At 42.5% G+C, this 18,909-nt stretch overlaps 3 protein-coding genes across 4 annotated transcripts; 2 read left to right on the top strand and 1 right to left on the bottom strand.

Annotated features, from left to right (window-relative positions):
• The first annotated feature begins 29 nt into the window (after window positions 1-29).
• On the top strand, window positions 30-4,530 carry hexd (hexosaminidase d). Of its 2 annotated transcripts, none has more exons than XM_076033810.1 (12): window positions 30-345; window positions 440-534; window positions 632-747; window positions 893-980; window positions 1,112-1,276; window positions 1,365-1,548; window positions 1,960-2,031; window positions 2,110-2,308; window positions 2,570-2,731; window positions 2,825-2,932; window positions 3,838-3,927; window positions 4,051-4,530. In XM_076033810.1, the coding sequence occupies exons 2-12, from the start codon at window positions 448-450 to the stop codon at window positions 4,220-4,222; spliced, it is 1,443 nt and encodes a 480-aa protein (XP_075889925.1). In that variant the 5' UTR covers window positions 30-345; window positions 440-447; the 3' UTR covers window positions 4,223-4,530. The 2 variants fall into 2 exon arrangements, with proteins under 2 accessions (XP_075889925.1, XP_075889926.1); XM_076033811.1 differs by having other exon boundaries at window positions 31-345; window positions 443-534.
• cybc1 (cytochrome b-245 chaperone 1) lies at window positions 4,414-7,859 on the bottom strand. Its single transcript, XM_076033814.1, has 6 exons — window positions 7,708-7,859; window positions 7,040-7,127; window positions 6,892-6,933; window positions 6,611-6,781; window positions 6,369-6,513; window positions 4,414-5,800 (listed from the first exon to the last, which is right to left on the bottom strand). The coding sequence occupies exons 1-6, from the start codon at window positions 7,819-7,821 to the stop codon at window positions 5,647-5,649; spliced, it is 714 nt and encodes a 237-aa protein (XP_075889929.1). The 5' UTR covers window positions 7,822-7,859; the 3' UTR covers window positions 4,414-5,646.
• A 387-nt stretch (window positions 7,860-8,246) lies between these two features.
• Window positions 8,247-17,164, top strand: narf (nuclear prelamin A recognition factor). The gene is made up of 12 exons (XM_076033812.1): window positions 8,247-8,604; window positions 9,436-9,508; window positions 9,595-9,660; window positions 10,155-10,283; window positions 10,397-10,529; window positions 10,934-11,068; window positions 11,751-11,869; window positions 12,077-12,206; window positions 13,128-13,200; window positions 13,745-13,882; window positions 14,871-15,028; window positions 16,058-17,164. Exons 2-12 carry the CDS (start codon window positions 9,452-9,454, stop codon window positions 16,303-16,305), a joined length of 1,386 nt encoding a protein of 461 aa, XP_075889927.1. The 5' UTR covers window positions 8,247-8,604; window positions 9,436-9,451; the 3' UTR covers window positions 16,306-17,164.
• Window positions 17,165-18,909: the final 1,745 nt, after the last annotated feature.

Genomic DNA, 18,909 nt, shown 5'->3' with positions numbered 1-18,909 from the left:
AAACAGTGGGAATATTTCGTTGAATTGTTAAATTAAAAGGGGAATAGATGTTTAGGTGTGGTGAGATTTTGACCCGGCACCGTGTGCGAGGGCTTCGTAGATATTTACTTCCGATTTTCCAGTAGTTCTCATCCGTTTCATCGATTGCTACACCCTCAAAGGCCAGATTAATCGATCGCCTACACTGCGTGTTTACATTGGTTTACGTTGAATGACAGGAAGTGGAGGGCAGGGGTTGCTTTTGTCCGAGGGAATAGTGATCTCCGCCGAGGAAGGATCCTCCTTGTATTGTCAATCGTTTCCAACATCGCAACACGTGCTGCTTCTTTGGGCTACATTCCCCAGGTGAGTCGAAGTGTTCATCTATGCAAGCTTTCTGCACGCACACACGAGCGCACACAAGCGCATTCACCCTCCTGATGTCCATCCTCACTCGAAGCAGGCAGAATGGCGTGTCCGCCTTGGCCCAAAGGAAAGAAACTGGTCCATTTGGATTTGAAGGGTGCGCCCCCGAGAGTGGAATACCTTCACAAGGTAATGCCATGATCACTTCCTGTATGGCCTGCCCCAGCTCTGGTCAGTGTTTGTATGTTGCATTGACTGTCCACTCGGGTGTGTTTCGTTTCCTCAGCTGATCGAGCTGTTCTCTCGGCTGGGAGCTGATGGCTTGCTGGTGGAGTACGAGGACATGTTTCCTTATGAAGGGGAGCTGAAGCTCTTGCAGGCCACGACACACCCAGCTTACAGGTGAAGTTCAGTTTTTTAAAAAAAATGCCAGATAAACAATATTAGTTGTATGGCCCTATTTATTGGCTGGGTATGATTGTTTGTCAACAGGATATTATTATATTATTCACAAGGAATGTTCCATTTATCTCTCATTCCTTCTCAGCCCAGACGAGTTGCTGTCCATGCAGGAGTTTGCCAAATCAAAGGGCATGGAGGTGATGCCACTTGTGCAGACATTTGGTCACATGGAGGTAAAACTAAACCTCCGCTCTCCTGTTAATCCTAAATTGTTATTTTCATAATATCTTCATTTTTTTTCTGGGTGGCTGATTTAGTTTAAATTTCAGCGTCTCAACCTGCTGCTGTTTTCTCTCTGACCCAGTTTGTATTAAAGCATCGCCGCCTGTGGAGCCTGAGAGAGGCGCCGTACTGCGTTGGTACCCTGAATCCGCACAAGGAGGAAGGGGTGGGGTTGGTGATGGAGATGCTGAGGCAGGTGGTGAAGCTGCATCCAGGCCTCAACACGCTGCACATAGGAGCAGATGAGGTGGGAGGAGAATTTTTAAAGGTTAAAGTAAAGAACCGACGTGGACATTCAGGTACTGTACGCTGACGTTGTCTCCCATCTCCTTAAGGTGTACATCCTTGGTGAGGGGGAGGAGTCCAAACAGTGGTTGGCCTCACCGGGACGCACTGTGGAGCAGCTCTTCCTGAGTCATGTGACCAAAGTGGCCAAAGCCATCAAGGAGGCGTGGCCTCAGATGAACATAATAATGTGGGATGACATGATGAGAGGGATGAGCCAGGAGACACTGAAAGGTGAAGTGGAAATATAGTCGCTTTTCAATAAGCCATCAGATCAATAGACGATGAATAATCATACCCATATACTTTCACTTCTTACACTTTTGCTTGAAATTTTATGATATATTTCTAATAACTCATGTTTTTTGAAGACACAACCTCTTTGTACTTTACCATTTTGGATTTTATTGCATTTATTTAAATTAATATCAAAGTTATAAAATGTGATTTAGTTTACAATAATATTCTGGAATAAACTCCTCAAAAACGGGATAATGATAAAACCTACACAAAAACATGTATATTTATAATCTTTGCTTTTCCTTACTCTTGCGTCAGGGCTTAGATTGATTTGCATGGATTTGCATACACACATGCACCTTTTAGTTTTCATAAAGTACGCTTTCCTCCTTATCGTTATGACAGCCAGTGGTCTCGTTGGACTCGTCCAGCCAATGTTGTGGGATTACACACCTGAGCTTGACGTGGAGAAAACTGGTAAGTACACGTCACTGGAGAAAATATGATAATATGGGAAAGTTTTATGGACTTTGGCTTTTTGTTGTTGTTGCAAAGTGTCCCTTTTGGAGAAATACTGCAGCGCTGGTATGACAGATCTCTGGGCTGCCAGCTCCTTTAAGGGCTCCACCAGCGTGTACACCTGCGTGCCCAGCACACAGAGGCACGTGGACAATCATCTGCAGTGGCTCAAGGTGGCGGCATCTCTATCTACAGACATCAACCTGCAGGGCATCACCCTCGCTGGCTGGCAGAGGTACGTTTGATGAGGGTTTTGTCTTTCTGGTGGAAATTTAGACACTGTGTGTTTTCTCAACCAGGACTGAATTACAAAGTGCAAAGATTTTTGCTTTGCGATACCTTTCGGTTTTAAATTTTTGAGGATGAAGGATGGTTAATCGGTCAGATTGAAGTTAATTACAGCTTATTAGAGTCTGATAGACTAAATTAGCCAAGATACTACTCACTATCACATTGATGTTTCTCCAGACCTTGTATTTTTTCGCTCCTCTGCCAGGTACGACCACCTGTCAGTGCTGTGTGAGCTCATGCCAGTAGCACTACCCTCACTAGCAGCCTGTCTCCAGACACTGGCCCATGGTCACTTTGGTACTGAGGCTCACAACAAAGTGACTGAAATGCTGGGTATTCCCTCAGCGGAGGTAGAGGAGATCGGGATGTAAGGCGCCGTTTGATAAGCCGCACTGCACGGTCACATTGAAGTATGCACGCAGGATCTGATCGGGGGTTTTTGTTCCGTTGGGTTTTTCAGGTCTTTTACGGATGACTCGGTGTTCCCAGGAAGGAGGCTGGCTGAGCTCATGGTGGAGCTCAACTCGCTGCTGAACTCGGATGACATACGAGTGTTTGAGACGGACATGTAAGTCAAGAGACCTTTCAAAATAAGATGACATTTCAACATCCTGTTAAGATTCTATGAAGCCATTTGAAACCTTTCAACTGCTCACTAAAGACAGAATCAGAGGTCACTGTATTGTCATCTTATCCTCACACGCTAGACTGAAAAAGCTTTTTATTAAAGGAGAAAAAAAAGTGGCATGAAAGTGGATTAAACTCACACAGTTCACACATGATGAGCTACACAACAGTAGCGCTGATGGCAGACCTGTCCAAAGAAAATGGCCTGGCCCTCAAGCCAAACTGTGAAGGTGACAATGCCTTTTATTGTTTAGTCTAAATGACACACATTACTTTTCACCTTTACTACATTGCTTATTTGTTAAATTCACCACTGCAAATCAGGCAATGCTTTACTTAAAGAATAAACAAGATTATATCATCTTAATATAATCAAGATTTCTATTTTATAATGGTAGTAGTAGTAGTAGTCATAAAATATTTTCAACACAGGTAATTTTTTTTCTTGCTTTTTTAAGTGGCATGCAACAATAAGTGGACTACCAGTCCAGGCCTATTCATTCTTTCCATTTCAATAAAGGAATTACAAACTCATCCATCAGTGAAATGAATGAATAAGACATCATAGTTCCCCAGAAGTAGGCCCAGTCCTTAAGGTTGGCATTGTGTGGTAGATTAATTCTCATACTTTTGCACCTACCAAAGCTAGCCTCTAACACTGTAATCCACTGCTTTACCTCATGGAACATAGGTTCATCCTGCAGAGATGCCGTTTGTGTTATATCCAGTATACAGATGTCAAAGTTTAATTTTCCATTTGTCAACATATACAGACTTTAAAGCTGTTTTGTCTTAATTTCTATGTTTTAAAACGGCTAAAAACTCACAATTCTGCACCTGCTGTAGGTTTGTCAGAGGATGGTTCAGCCCCTACCATCGACGGATGAAGATGGTCACACCTCTCATCACCATGCAGATTCACAGCAAAGCCTCTGCGTGAGTTTAGTCATATATGTTCGAGAGTTTCTCTGCTCCACCCCTTGGCTCCATCTCCAGAACGTCTGGGAATCGTCAACGTAAATGCCATCTACTCTCTCCCTCTCCCACTCTTTTTAATAGGTTTCTAACAACATTACAACAGAAGGCTGATGCCATGAGAGAGGAGATGTTGCGTCTTTACCCAGATGCAACAGCCCAGGAGTGGACAGAGGAACACATCAGCCCTGTAACAACTCCCCTACGGGGAATAACAGAGGAGATAAGAGCCTGTGTGAAGGAGATGGTGCCATAAAATATTTAACGTCCTTTAAACAATATTGCAGTTTTGATAAACTTTGATTGTTATACTACAATTAAGGTCTTAATTTATCTTAAACCTGGACTTGGCTTGTTATGTATGTATAATTTAGCATTTACTCATGAAAAGCTAATATGTTTAAATTGTAACGCTACAAGGATAAGAAATTCTGTTAAGAAATGAGGTTCACATATAGAATAACATTTAATTCCTGTAAATGTATAAAAAATAAAGAAAAATTAACTTCAGCCACAAGTGGCATAACATGTGCGAAAAATAATAAAAACACTTACAAAAAAGGACTTTCAAACAGTAGATGTCACTCTGGTTTTCACCATTTGGCAACAGAAATACACAGAGAAAAAAATATGTTTGCCTGAGATTCAGTCTTTGGTTACAAATAAACCACAGAAATGATGAAAGACAGAATACCAGCCAAAACATTTTACACAATTCACACTCAACTAAGCCTGAGCAATTCTTTGTGCACAATTACTTTTTGCATGCATTCACTCTGGATTGCAGGCTGTATAAACATGTCAAAAGGCAATTATCGTGTGGGTGGTTCAGAAAACTGTGGGAAAAGTTCCTTTCACTGACTTAGGAATACAAACACCTATTACAGGTCAGTAAAGAGGCACAGTTAATCCTTACTGGAGAGGTTAGTCAAGTGCTAATAACCTTGAGAGGATAAGGCATTTCTGTTGGACAACATGAAAAGAATAACGGCAGTTATTCTTTGTCTTTTAGAGTCTCACACAGGAACATTGGAATCGCACGTTACTAAATGATGATTGCCAAAAAAAAAAAAAAACTACTTCAAAGACACTATATTCAACCGATCTTCTTTATCTTTCATCCTGAACTCCTGTGGAGAAGCATCACATGAATAATGACACAATAACTATTAATTTCCAGAAAACAGCATATTCAGCCCTCTTGTCATAGCCTCCAGCTAATAAGGATGCTTTGTTGGACCTTGCACGTTTTTAGAAAGGTACAATAACAGGGTGGTGACAGTGCAAAGGAATGAGGAACTGCCTGATCTAGGAGTAAAGTCACTAACCTGGGAAAGGTACTGGTGCTCTTAGTGACATCACAAAGGAGTGGACTTGCCAGAACTGTGTGTAAGTTTAATTTTCTAAAAAGGGAAAGCTGGACAACAAGCAAATGCTAGAAAACACTGGTAACTGCTCCATATTATGGGAGCTTGAATAGCATGTCCTTCGCCTCCCACAACCTCATATTGACTCTTAAAGTTCTGTACTGTGTCCGCTCTCTTACATGCACCTCATAGCAGTAGAACATGCCGCTAAAACAGAATTGGACTGTAATAAGTTAGAGACACTTTCCATGATGCATTCAAATAAATCATCCCAAAAGTCATAAGTCATTGTGCAGGTTCAGAGAGGCTTCAGTCAGTGTTCCTCCCTCTCATCTGCTGAATCACTGCTGTTGTCCAACGAGTCTTCCTCATCCTCTCCATAATCCTCTTCTTCCTGTTGCCTGCGTCGCTGCAGCTCCTCCAACCCCAGGAAACGCTTGAGTAATGAAGCTACAGCTTCAACATCGCTGACAGGAAGAAGAGCAGTATATTGTGTAAGTTGCTAGTCATTCTGTTCAGATTTTAGTCCAAAAATGTATTTTACTTTTATCTTTGCTGCCTCTTTTTCCTGTGACAATTATGTAAATCAGATTTGATCATTTGTCCTGTCAGTCAGAGAAAATATGCCAAATGTCTTTCTTCCAATAGTAACTACTCAGCTCAGGTTGGGTTGGTTTGTGTGTGTTTCCACTAGGTAGTAACTGGTACTAAGACGATGGTGGTGAATTTGCTGAGAGAAGGAGTGGAAAAAGCTGGCAGGGAAGGTCATAACAATTAAGATGTGCAATACTTAAACTGCTGCATATTAAAATAGGAAAAATGAGAACTGCTGTTTTAAGTGGCAGACAAAGTTGCTCAATAATTAATTTAGTAAAGACTGTAAAGAAAAAATAATAATGAATTTTTCATGCTGAGCAAAAAGGTGCGGACCCAGTACAATAAACATGGAGGGATAAGCAACTACAAATACATTGATTTGCTACTACAAAAAAATAAACAAGGTTGACCATGTATGTGTGTGCTGTAAACACCTACTTGCGGCCCCCGAGAGTGGCACTCTGAGTCAGCGGGTAGGAGAAACCTGCCGCCACTCGAAGCATCAAAACGTGACCTGTCCCCAAGTAGCGAACTTTCTCTTCCTGGACGCAAATGTCACACAGCTGTGTGAGATCCAACACAACTAGGAGAGACAGATTAAAAAAAATAAAAGAGAGAGAGCTTTAAAATTTTACATTCCAGCACCACAGCAAACAAGCAAACCCTCTGCACCACCAAACCTTTTTCTTGCCCTTTACTCCACAGGGTCAGGACCACAGCGTACAAGCTGAAGGTTTTGAGCTCAATCCGGTTCTTGGTTTTGTCAAACACAGCCTCTTCCCAATCCTCCATGTTCTGCATGGCCACAAACAGACAGCCCATAACGTAGAAAAGCTTCCAGGGGATGCTGTCTGTGTAAACCATACAACGACATCGCACAGACATTGGTGTGAACAAGCATTTGCAAAACACCACATAAACCAGAGGTTGTGTTTTGATTGTGTAGAGTCAATCTGAGCACCTGAGCTGTAGTATGCGGCTGCCAACCCAACTGACGCTATACCTGTAAGTGACACAAGATTCTTGTTATTGTGGAGGCAATGCTGCAAGAAAAAGAATGTATGGAGGAGAGAGAGGATGCTTGGTAAGATATCTGTGGATAATCTTACCAACAAGAACAGACCAGGAGCGAATCCCTGGTGATCTCTTCAAGTGGAGCAGGTCCTCGCTGTGCTCCTCTACTGTCATGTACCCCATCTGAAAAGGCAGGTGCATCGCTTTATGTATACAAGTATCTTATTTGTGTAATTTGGATGAAACTTTACATATATCCTAAATACATTGTCCATCATGGTATAATTGAAGTGATGTGAATGACATAGAATTAAATAAATTATCATATAGATATACAGTATAGATTTTTTTTTTTTTCTAATAAGATGACATATTACCAAATAAATCTCTTGAACAATAAATAAAATTGAACGAAAAATGTTTCTATAAAAATTGTGTTCTTGTTACTAACATAACCAGATATCAGTGAGATTACATTTTTTTTTTTTTTAGATTTTTAAATTTAACAAAGACTTCTAAAGCATTGTTTTGATCGTTTATCTTTGATTTGGCATCCTCATAAACACCATTTGACGCACGCATTTTTAACACGTCTTATTCAAATACAAGACTTGCCTGTACAAAGCGTTGTCACTTGCTAGAGAAAATAGAAACGATTCCCTGCTGAAGATGGTGATCGGATGTGATGTAAAATGAGAGGGGTGACAAACACCGGTTCAGCCAAAAACACTGTAAGAATTAAGATAGATTTTGAATTGCTCACCTTCAAGTTTGTCACAGAATTCCCAAGCGAATACTGCAAATGACAGTTCGTATGAGGAAACGCATGCACAGAAATATCAGGAAGTTGCTCTTGTTTTTCGCAACTAACTGGCATGGGCGATACTTCCGCTTCCCCCACCTGTCTTCGCCTCATGTGATTGGACGAAGACGCTTTTAGACTGTCTTCAAATTAAAAGTTTAAATTTGAGTTTACAAATTTAAAAAGTAACGTATACTTGATACTTAAGTATCGATCCTTATTTTTATACAGTATTTATGACTCATGATCCGTTTTAGGTTACGGCACTGTGTTTCTTTGTGAATCAATATAAAAATTATTTTTTCTTTTTTTAGAAAAGAAAGTTTAAAAGAAAACCGTTAGAAAATTGTAATGGATACACTTTGGGTGTGTGTTCGTATTATAAATGTGTTTTAACATTCTTCCTCTTATAAAAGTAACTATTTTAAAGAAAAATGTATTATATTAAGTCTCTTATTGTGAAATTCATTGGAGAGTTAACGGATTTCACCGTTTCCGGAGCATAGCGAAAGACTTGGTTCGCACATGCGCCGTTTTTCCGCCGGGGAACACAATGGATTCCGACGTACATGGAGACGGCAGACTTGAGGAACCTTGAGCCCCTTGAATGCAACGGGTTTCGTATCAGGTGACACATCCGCGGCGTTTAAAGCTAGCGACCGCTGACCATCTTGATGCGGCCTGACAGGAGATCATAAAGCAGCTGAGTAACTGCCCGCTCTGCCTGCCGTGCTGCATGCCCCCAGCTGCTGTCTTATCTGGATGTCGACTGCTCTTCCTCGGAGTGGCTCCTGCATTTCACCTTCCATGCCTTTGTTTGTTTGAGGAGGGGGCGGCAAGGAATAGAGCGACTGACTGGTGAGTTGCCACAGAAATAGACCTGACAGGCTGCCGTACTGACTCATTTTAAAGTCTTCCCTTTTCTTCCGAGAAAGCTAGCGCGGCAGCAAAAACTCGCGTGATCTCCAGAAAACAGTATATGTAACCCTCCGTTTACAGTCTTTGAAAACCTGTGTGCCTTCATCGTGTTTATAAGGGAATGAAATATCGTGACAAAAACAATTTGGGGGGAGTAGCCGTGAGATTTGCGACATTGCCAAAGGGCTCACAGCAGTGTTTATGCACACACTGTTAAAAGTAAAGCTGGACTTCTCTGATGCCTGAAGACTGTAGTGTCAGGCTGCGGACACATCAATGTGAGAAATCAGTGGGAAAGTGGAAAAGTGAAATTCCAAATCTGTGTAGATACTCAAACTTACATTCATCAAAAGTGCCAACACGCTGCGTTCAAACCTGCCTTGAACACCAGGTTGCAAATGTTGAGCGAAGGTGACGGCACCTGCGGGCTTTCTTATTGGATCATCTTCAACCGCACGTGTTTTTCCCGCAGCTGGACGTGATGCAATCGCCCTTGTGGCATATTTACTTCTTTTTTTTTGTTGTTGCAGGTATTGTGTATATAATCAGCACTATCCTATAATGTTTTAATGACAGGGTACGTGTTTGTGTTCGCAGCCACTGTCCCACCATTATGCTGCATCAGTGTTTAGGATAAATATGTTGCTTGTGATAGGGTTGGGAGGGAGGGTGGAGTTAGCGAGTTGGCTCTCAGACACAGACGTGCCAGAGCGTCACTTCAAGGCGAAAGCTGATGGTGTGTGTGTGTGTGTGTGTCGCACTTATGGACAGGTAAAGGCTGAGGAAAATGTCTGAGGTCAGCCTGACGAAGCGCAAGGAGAAGTGCGAGAACTGCACCAAACAGGTAATAATAATCTGCTTCTGGATCTCGGTTTGAAGTCTGGAAGGTCATCGACTGAAAATACTTGTATTGATATTGATCCATTTTAGTGCAACAAGAAGCAGAGTGAGAATGGTGCCAGCTCACACCAAGAGGAAGAGGAAGTCAATGGACAGGTAAAGCATGTTTAGTCACCAGTTCTTAAGTAGTAATGGACTTGGCCGAGTGCTTCTCTCTTAGTTTGTTCATTTAAAAGGGCGCTCTGCCTGTTTTTAGAACGCAAAGCTGAATTTGCTTTTACAAAGAGTGTAAAACTCCCCAGAGACTCCACAGGAGATGCAACTGACTGAGTATCATCCCGAATTGCTTAGCCAGTGTTGCTTTCAATAAAATGCCAGACTGTCTCTTTAGAGGCATTGCATTGCATCAGAATATACAATTAGAAACCGCCTACCTACTATCTTTTTTTTTTTTTTTAATTTAATTTAACCTTTATTTTTACCAGGAAAGTTCCATTGAGATTAAAAATCAATTCTCCAAGGGAGTCCTGACCAAGAGGCAGCAAAACTTAAAAATTACAGCAATTTAAAATCAACAGTTACAGTACCTAGTACCTAGTACCTAGTATCAACAGTTACCTCACATGCGCTCTGTTTTTCCGGCTACTAAGGTGCACGACAGCTCCCAGTTGCTGCTCAGCGCCTGTCTGTCCTGTGAGGGCTGCCTGTCCGAGGAGGAGAGCCTGAAGATCTCCCAGCAGAACCTGGAGGAAGTCAAGCGGGTTCTGGCGCTCAACAAGGTTCAACGTCACGCAGCGAGCGAGTCAGGAGGACGTCTTGTGCCACTGCCACGCTAAACTCGACCCCTTCTTCTTCTTCTTCTCCTCTCTTTTTTTTCTGTGCGACCTGTCAGAAGTGCGACGTGTCGAAACACAAGGTGCTGGTAGCGTCGGTGTGTCCACAGTCTCTCCCTTTCTTCGCTGTCAAGTTTGGCGTTGACATCACAGATGCCGCCCACAAGCTCTGTGGTTTCCTCAAGAGTATAGGTGAGCAAGTGGGAGTCACATCATCTGGGGTTTTTTACAGACTTAAAATAATCAAATGGCCATATGTTATGCAAAAAAAATCACTTCTGTTTTTTTTTCTTTGTTTGTTTTTTGTTTAGTGAGTGTTTTTCTTGATAATGGTCTCTGGCCTGCGCTCCCTAGAAATTAGACAAATCTTTCCTTCCTATTGTTACTTATTTTGGAAAAGATTTGTGGTGTAAAACTAGCGACAGCCCTTTGCGATGTCCAGCCTTGTATCTCCTCCAGGCAAGTGACAACACCCCCAGCCTGGTGTTTGTTTATCCTCTTTTATAGGGATAAAACAAAAAGCTTCACACCACTGCGGTAAATGCTGAAATAATAATTAAAGTCACACATTTTCTTTTGTCGGGTTCTCCCTTCAGGAGTGCAGTTTGTGTTTGACACCACTCTAGCGGCGGGCTTCAGCATCTTAGAGTGCCAGAAGGAATTCATTCAGCGGTACCGCAGGAGGCACCATGACTCCCACGCCCTGCCAATGTTCACCTCCTCCTGTCCAGGTAAAACCTCCTCCTTTTCGCCCCTTTTATGCCAACAACTCATTTTCACACAGAGAGATGGAGCTAGCATTGGGGGAAAGAGATAGCATAGCAGCAGTGTTGCTGCTGGCCAGAGATAGAGCACACAGTTTTTACCACTCCCTTCCCCAGAGATAGTGCTAGTAGGCCTTTAATGGCCTCATACAACTGCACAAACTTTCTCTGTGTGTAGATTTGCAGATGGTCACATTTTATTGCACAACTCTAAAAAGCCAAACTGCTACGGAAGTGAATCTGGCTGACGAGTTTATTTGAAAGTAAATATTGTTATTGCTGTGTCTTTCACTTTTGAATCATCTCGTTATTTTAATACATCAAGTGTTAGATTTTTAATTTTATAACAAGGTTAAAGTAAGAGTAGCAACCATTTCTGGCAATCAGTCACTAATAAATTGATTATTGAAGTTACTGTGTCTTGTTTGTCTGCGCTGACACTCAGCCAGCTGGTAGAATTTAGACTTTTGATCTTTTGAAAATCAGATCAGTAAAGCTGTCCGAGTTTGTTAGCCTTAAGAAATACATTGAAGTTGTTATGCATATAAAATAAAACCTAAAATAGCTCTATTATATGTTAACTCAATTTTGAACTTGTCATGTTTTTAGTGTGACTCTCGCGACAAAGACAGCTGTGTTTCTTTTCCAGGATGGATACGCTACTCGGAGCGCGTCCTGGGCAGCTTAGTCACCCCTCATATCTGCACAGCCAGGTCCCCTCAGCAGATTATGGGCTGTCTGATCAAAGACTACTTCTCTAAACAGCAGGTAAGCCTTCAGTGCCGCTGCCGATGTCAAGTTTAAGTTTAAGCCTTCGGGTGCGAAGGGGAGAAAACCGCGCCCCGTGACTAACAGCCACGTTGACGACGCGTTAAATGAAGTTCAAATCAAAGGCAAACTTCACGCGTCGGCGCACTGCACATTCAAGCATTTTTATCGAGCCTGACGCGTTTCTCTTTCCATGTCACCCTGCAGAAGCTGAGTCCGGAGAAAGTCTACCACGTGCTGGTGGCCCCATGCTTCGATAAGAAGCTGGAAGCCGTCAGAGAGGAGTTTTACAACAGCCTGCTGGAGACCAGAGATGTGGACTGTGTCCTCACCTCAGGTTGACTCATTTCCTCTCATAGACACCCGCCAACAGAAACACAGCAAATCTGTTGTTTCAGTCTTATGTTACACAAAAAATAGTGTCAAATACTCTTAGGATAACTTGAATAGACCAGAAAAGAAACAAACATAAAAAAGACTCTTGACGACGGCTGCCAGGTCAGAAACCTCCAGTTCAACATTTGCCCGGATCAAACTGCCGGCTGAGGCAATGCAAACAAATTGTCAAGCTGATTTCACCTGTCGAGCTTGATTGTACTTGTAGGTTGTCATGCATCATGGTTTTGGTTTTAACTGCAGGCGCAGAAACGCTTTCAGGCAGTCTGGCTACCAAAACAAATAGAGAGACACACACACACTCAACTGCCATATTACAGCACAGGCGTGAAATAGCATGTCACATACAGTTAAAGCTGATGGTCTGAGTATTGATGTGAACTCTGTATTGTGCAGGCAGCATTTGTCTTGTCAGCACTGGTCTTGTGAGAGCTGCTTCCCCCCTGTGTGTTCTGCAAAAAAATGAAAAGAAATTCGACAAATAAGTTTTTGGTTTCATTTCTCACTTTTTGGAAGCTCGTGTCTGTCAACAGAAGAATGTATTTTTTATTTTAGCGTGAAACATAAAAGTTAGACTTAAGTCATAGTGATGAGAGCGTTTTGGCAGATTGGAAAGTTTCAGAAAGAACTTCAAAATGAATGGATTAAAAATGTCAATGGAGGTTCAAGGTGGTGCTGTTTGTCCATTTTCATGAAAAACTCAACTGGAAAAGTGACAACCAAACCTTTAAATCAAGGCTGAGTTTTCCCCTCTTTGTCTTCACTGGAAGAAATGGGCTTTGATGCAGTATTGATAGCTGACCATTCTAAAAGAATATAGTTTTTTTTTTTACCAGTGTTTTTTTTGTCTTTTTTGTTGCAGGGGAGATTTATTGCCTGATGGAGCAGAGGAAAACGTCAGTGGAAGAGCTGGACTCAGTTCCACTGGACCATGTGTAAGCGTTCACAACAGTTTGAATTACTTAAACTTGTACTCACTACACCAACACCTTGTTGAAAGGACGCCACGAAGAATCAAGGAAATTCCCATGGCAAAAGTGGGTCTTTACTAGTGACGTGTACCTAATAGAGTGATCAGTGAGTGTATATTTCAAATGAAATTATTGTGAAGGAGGACAGCATAGAGTCTGAAGCTTGGACTTTAAACCTTGAATGTTTGACAGGTTAGAAATAGTGGTTAATGTATAATTTTCCGAGCATTAGTTTTTCAGCTGTGCTGACAACACTACCGACACAGCATAATACCACAAAAAAATAAAGTGACCAGCACTGGTCGGCTTCTGATGGTCCTATCCATTGGAACATTTCTGTGGTTTAAAAAAAGCAGCAACAAAAAAAAGGTCCCTGTTCTGGAGGTTTTTCTCTATTCACTTTACCTTCTGTGTCCATAGTGCCGTTTTTCTCGATCGCACCCCTGCACAGTGATTGTATAATTCTGCTTTGCGACTGAAATGACCCTCACGGTCTCCTGTGCTGCAGGATGGGAGACTCTGGGGACGTGGCTCTGGTCAGGCACGAAGGTCGGGGCTCTGAAGGCTTCCTGGAGCACGTCTACAAGCACGCTGCCAAAGAGCTCTTTGGCGTGGACGTCCAGGAGATCACGTACAAAAACCTCAGGTAAGCTATACGGCAACCCTAGTGGGACACACTGGACATTGGCTCTGGATCGCTCACAATTCAGCTCCGGGAACCCACTCATCCATTCTCCTGTAGTGGCCATTTCTCTTCAGCCCTTCATTCCCATGGATTCCACAAACAACCAGCTACCTAATAAAAGCAGGACAGGGCTACTTTATATATTGACAGATTTTGACCCTAAAGTGAAAACTACTCACAGCCGTTCATTCAGAATCTTTATGTAACCAGACAAACAGAATAGTGCACAATGCAGGTTCCTGGCACCTCTACACACTGGCTTCATTCTTGAGCTGTGTTGTTGGGATTACTCCATAAAAGTAATCCAATCACTGATTACTCCCTAATAAAAGTAATCTGATTACTTCCTTAACTACTTTTTTTCATAAGTAATCAATTACTTATTAGTTTAGTTTAAAAAAAGATAACAAAACAGTTGAGAACATCTTGTTTCCTGCACATAACGTACAACAAACCACGATATTCTTTCATTTAGACGAGATGAACTCAAAATAATGTTTGTATTTCCAGCTATCAAACGCAATTGCTGTTTTTCTTTTCCTGCCGCCATGCTTGTTTTGGTGCGTCTTCGCATATCAATGACATTGCATGCACGGCTGCAACATCAATCATTGTTTTCGGTAGTCTTTCTAAATTTCAGACATTTTGTGAACAATAAAACATTTTTAGCTTGCAAAATATTTCAGAAAAGTAATGGAATTGTCACTTGATAAAGTAATTATGATGTAATTACCATTTTTGCCAGAGTAAGTAGTTACATTACTCTGTTACTAAAAAAGTAGTTTAATTACAGCAGTGGATTACTTAGTAATGGATTACTGGCCAACACTGTTCTTGAGACCTAGAAGCTTTGTCCATTCTACTATAAAGTCCATGCTTGGCCTTGAGCAAAGTGACGCATCTCATTGGTCTGCATTCTTCTCTCCTGGTTGCTGTGTTGGTTTGGTAGGAACCGCGACTTCCAGGAAGTCACTCTGGAGCGGGACGGGGAAACTCTGCTGCAGTTTGCTGCCGTTTACGGTTTCAGGAACATCCAGACACTGGTTCACCGCATGAGGAAGGGCCGGGTGCCTTACCAGCTGGTGGAGGTGCTGTCCTGCCCAGGAGGTAACGCCATGACCACACCACACAGTGGCACCCCGAGGTATAGCAGGGGTTGGAGCCATAGTTTCTACAGAATTGCCATTCTAACCTTCCTGGATGCTGATGCAGGGTAGTTACATATGAGGAGTAGAGGAAACTTGTCTCCATATCAGCTTTGCTGTCAGCCCAGTGTAGCCCGTCTACCCTCAGTATATGCAGTTCAGGCCCTGAGTTCCTTGCTTTGGATAGTATAAATAATGGGTCTTTCTTCTCAGCCTGGTCGGATATAAATATTACAATACTAAGAGACTATCTTTCAAAAAAAAACATAGTTTAGAGGCCTGACCCTTTAAACCCGCACTTCCCAATATTATTATGATATGCATATATGCATAATTTGGCCTTTAAACCTTAAAAATAACAAACCCAATTAGAACTGTATAACCCATGAAGGTTTTTACCGCACAATGGAAAACATGAGTTTGAATATTTTTAACCTTGGCTACACAAGGGTTTGAAAGACTTGCTTCTTCAATTTTACCACAAATGCTGATGCTAAGACCCTGGTTTTCACCAAAATATCCACTGTAGCCAAAATATCCACTGTACTCCTCTTTGGAAATTGTTTTCTGTGTTTCTTAAGTGCTTAAGTATTTGAAAAACCCAGACACAAACATCCCTCTGTCTTAGACTGAGCTTTGCCAGACCCCAGGAGGACGTGAACTTAGACAGGCTCTGTCGTGTCCTCACCAATCTCGTGGGCGTGAGGGGCAACAGTGGATAGGTGAAAACAGACATTACCGTCGCTGTGTCGAGTCGAAGTGGACTGCTAAGTCTTTCAGATACCACACAACAAGCAGTATAAAGAAATGTCCTGACCTGGCACATGCAAGCTGCATTCGTGAAAAAACCTCGGTCACGTGGATTAGAGAACGTCACCAAAGCCTCCACTGACATGGTGGTCAAATTTCAATTTTGGGTGAACTATACCATGAACGCGACGCCTTGAACAGGCGCCCCTCTCTAACTTCTCCCCGCGATGTCTGCCCGCAGGGTGCCTGAGCGGCCGCGGTCAGTCGGAGAGCGAGGCGGCAGGCCGAGTGGACAAAGTCCTGGTGCAGCAGATGGAGGAGGCCTACAGCAGCCTGCCGCTGCGTCTTCCCGAGGTCAACCCGGCCCTGCACACGCTCTACCAAGACTGGCTGCAGGGCCAGGACTCTGCGCAGACCAGCACGCTGCTGCACACCCAGTACAAAAACCAGAGCCAGAGCCACACGCAGCCACCGCACATGCAGTGGTGACCAAACAGAGGAGGTTTTAACACCCACCACCTCACCCAAATCACTTCATCGTTCCCCCAGTGGCTGTGCCACGCTACTCCTCACCGCAGCAGTTCTTCCATTTGGTCACAAGGGGGCAGTGGTCTGTTTTCATAAGCCAAGGGGAAGATCTCTACTGGCCAAAGATGGGCCCTTTATAGGAGGGCAAGTCCAGAGTCCTGTTTTGTTTTGTTTTGTTTGTTTGTTTGTTTGTTTGTTCTATTTGTAATGCAGACTGAAGCCGGAATGTCAAGAAGCTAAAGGTAACGGGAAGCAACAACACCAGGCCAAATCTCATGAGAGACGACATTTGTGCGAGCTGCTTTTGCCAGTGCGCAGAGCAATAAGCTGAGCAGTAGACAAAGCTGAGGCTCAACACAAACCTGTGGACGCTGAATGGACGTTTCACGAGTCCCGTTTGATCCACATGTAAACCCTCCATCAGCCAAACTGCTGTTTCCTGTTCAACCTGCCGTCCCTCTCTTAGGTTCAAGAGGATTCGTTCTCAGTTTTACTATGCAAAAATGTGAAGTCTTTGCTCTGGCGAGGCGTAATGGGGTGGGGGGGGGGGGGGGTGCTGTATGATATAAGAGGTCAGAGGACTCTTGATAACACTTACTAACATGTCAGCTGGCATTTGCTTCTTGTTCCAACTCCTGGACAATCCAGAACTGCAAACCTCAGTGGTGTTTTATTTGTACCGATGGTGAACCGTTTTCTTTTAATGGTACAAAATGATTTTGTCGTTTTGCTTCCATAACATCAACATAGTGTTTTTAAGTTATTTCTTTTATGTTACAAAATCATGTATAATGAACATTAAATTGTTCTGAAAACTGGAGTGTTGTCTTATGACCTACTTCCTGTCTCATCACGACTTGATACAAAGACAGTTAAAATGTTTTGAATATTTTACAAATTGCCCTCATCATTTTCAAATGTTGCTGTATATGCAGAATCCCTGAATGAGGATCTGTTTTGTGATTTTTACCGTGCACAACAAATGTGATCAAAGTAGGGCATCAGAACAAAATACCAGAATTCAAAACAGTGTCTCTCAACTCAACTCAACTCTAGCATCAATATTTATTACATTTTCAACACAAGCTGGGGCATGACATTTATAAATTTAACATGTGACATCATGCAACGGCTTTGACAAAGTCAATGCCACTAAAGCTGTCCTGGTGATGCACGATCAAATGGAAAGATTTCTCAATTTCAGTTGGTCACAAAAACGAAAGCTGTGAGGGTGTGTGCGCTTGGATGAGGATATAATTGGTGGCTTTGTAAGTCTTAATGAAACAAAAACATAACAGTTTGAACTGGGGAAAACATGGGCACGGGCAGGTTGCACAAGTGTGGGAGGTCTGTCATGCTACAACATTATCAGCACAGTGCACAACAAACAAAGAAATTGACTCCAGAAACCAAATAACAAGAGTTCTTAAAAATATATACACATTATTTTTGTTCTAATTCTATTTGATTATGTCAGTATGCATATGAATACTCCAGACTGGGAACTCTAAATTGTCAGTGTGTGTGTGTGTGTGTGTGTGTGAGTGTGAATGCTCGTGCGTCTTTCTATGTGGCCCTGTGATGACCTAGTGACTTTGCCAGGGGTGTAGTCTGCCTTCGCCCTATGACAGCTGGGATAGTCTCACAACCCTGAGTGCAGGAGGAAGCAGGTCAAGAAGATGGATGAATGCATTTTTCATCTGACATTGTCTCAGCTCAACTTTTCCTTCAACTGCAGCCGGATGCCAACACTAAAGATTCATTCATTCATTCATTCATTCATTCATTCATTCATTCATCTTCTATACCCGCTTATTCCTATTCAGGGTCACGAGGGTCTGCTGGAGCCTATCCCAGCTGTCTTTGGGCGAAGGAAGGGGGACACCCTGGACAAGTTGCCAGTTCATCGCAGGGCAACACCAAAGATTAAAAGGTCAAAAGATGTTTAAAAGTCAGAGATGCCAGGCTCTTTAAACATATACCTCTTCCTTGGTTCAATCATTTGTTTTGCTTTCACAGAGTACAAAGGCCAGTTTTGTTTTGTTCGTTTTTTTCCCTAGATTTCACTGCCTGTTGGTGCGTTTCAACAAATTTCCAAAAATGTAAATTCCTACTTCATGTGTTAAAAGGTTTAATAGAAACGCACTGTGACTGCCGAGAACATATTGCAAAACTGCAACGTGAAATTACTTTCCATGTCAGGGTGAAATTACTTCTTGGGATTCGACCATGTTTGAGGATAAACCACACAGTTATCTGTAATTCAGTCACTCTGACAATTATGGATAAATGGCTCCTGAAAGTCCTTGGGCTACTTTCATCCCAACATACAAACTGTTGCAGTATAATCAAAACAACACTTGATCTGGTCAACAACTGAACAAAAAAGAGTTAAGAACATGTACAATGCAAAACAATTAGCTTCAAGCATACTGATGTGGTGACATTCCTATATTATCTTCTATACCCGCTTATTCCAATTTAGGGTCACGGGGGTCTGCTGGAGCCTATCCCAGCTGTTTTAGGGCGAAGGCAGGGGGACACCCTGGACAAGTCGCCAGTTCA

The sequence above is a fragment of the Nelusetta ayraudi genome, unplaced genomic scaffold (genome assembly GCF_046127955.1).
Source record: "Nelusetta ayraudi isolate G7.1 ecotype Tasmania unplaced genomic scaffold, CSIRO-AGI_Nayr_v1 ptg000042l, whole genome shotgun sequence".
In the NCBI taxonomy this organism is placed as follows: domain Eukaryota; kingdom Metazoa; phylum Chordata; class Actinopteri; order Tetraodontiformes; family Monacanthidae; genus Nelusetta; species Nelusetta ayraudi.
Note: the sequence above shows the minus strand (reverse complement) of the source record. Positions and strands in the feature narration are given on the sequence as shown.

Coding starts and splice junctions, on each gene's coding strand:
- hexd (XM_076033810.1), top strand. CDS start 448: ATGGCGTGTCCGCCTTGGCCCAAAGGAAAGAAACTGGTCCATTTGGAT. Junction 2,933..3,837: donor CGAGTGTTTGAGACGGACAT/GTAAGTCAAGAG, acceptor CACCTGCTGTAG/GTTTGTCAGAGGATGGTTCA. Junction 3,928..4,050: donor ATTCACAGCAAAGCCTCTGC/GTGAGTTTAGTC, acceptor TCTTTTTAATAG/GTTTCTAACAACATTACAAC.
- cybc1 (XM_076033814.1), bottom strand. CDS start 7,821: ATGCCAGTTAGTTGCGAAAAACAAGAGCAACTTCCTGATATTTCTGTG. Junction 6,934..7,039: donor CTCCTGGTCTGTTCTTGTTG/GTAAGATTATCC, acceptor TGTCACTTACAG/GTATAGCGTCAGTTGGGTTG. Junction 6,782..6,891: donor AGCCGCATACTACAGCTCAG/GTGCTCAGATTG, acceptor TGGTTTACACAG/ACAGCATCCCCTGGAAGCTT.
- narf (XM_076033812.1), top strand. CDS start 9,452: ATGTCTGAGGTCAGCCTGACGAAGCGCAAGGAGAAGTGCGAGAACTGC. Junction 13,201..13,744: donor TCAGTTCCACTGGACCATGT/GTAAGCGTTCAC, acceptor CCTGTGCTGCAG/GATGGGAGACTCTGGGGACG. Junction 15,029..16,057: donor GGTGCTGTCCTGCCCAGGAG/GTAACGCCATGA, acceptor GTCTGCCCGCAG/GGTGCCTGAGCGGCCGCGGT.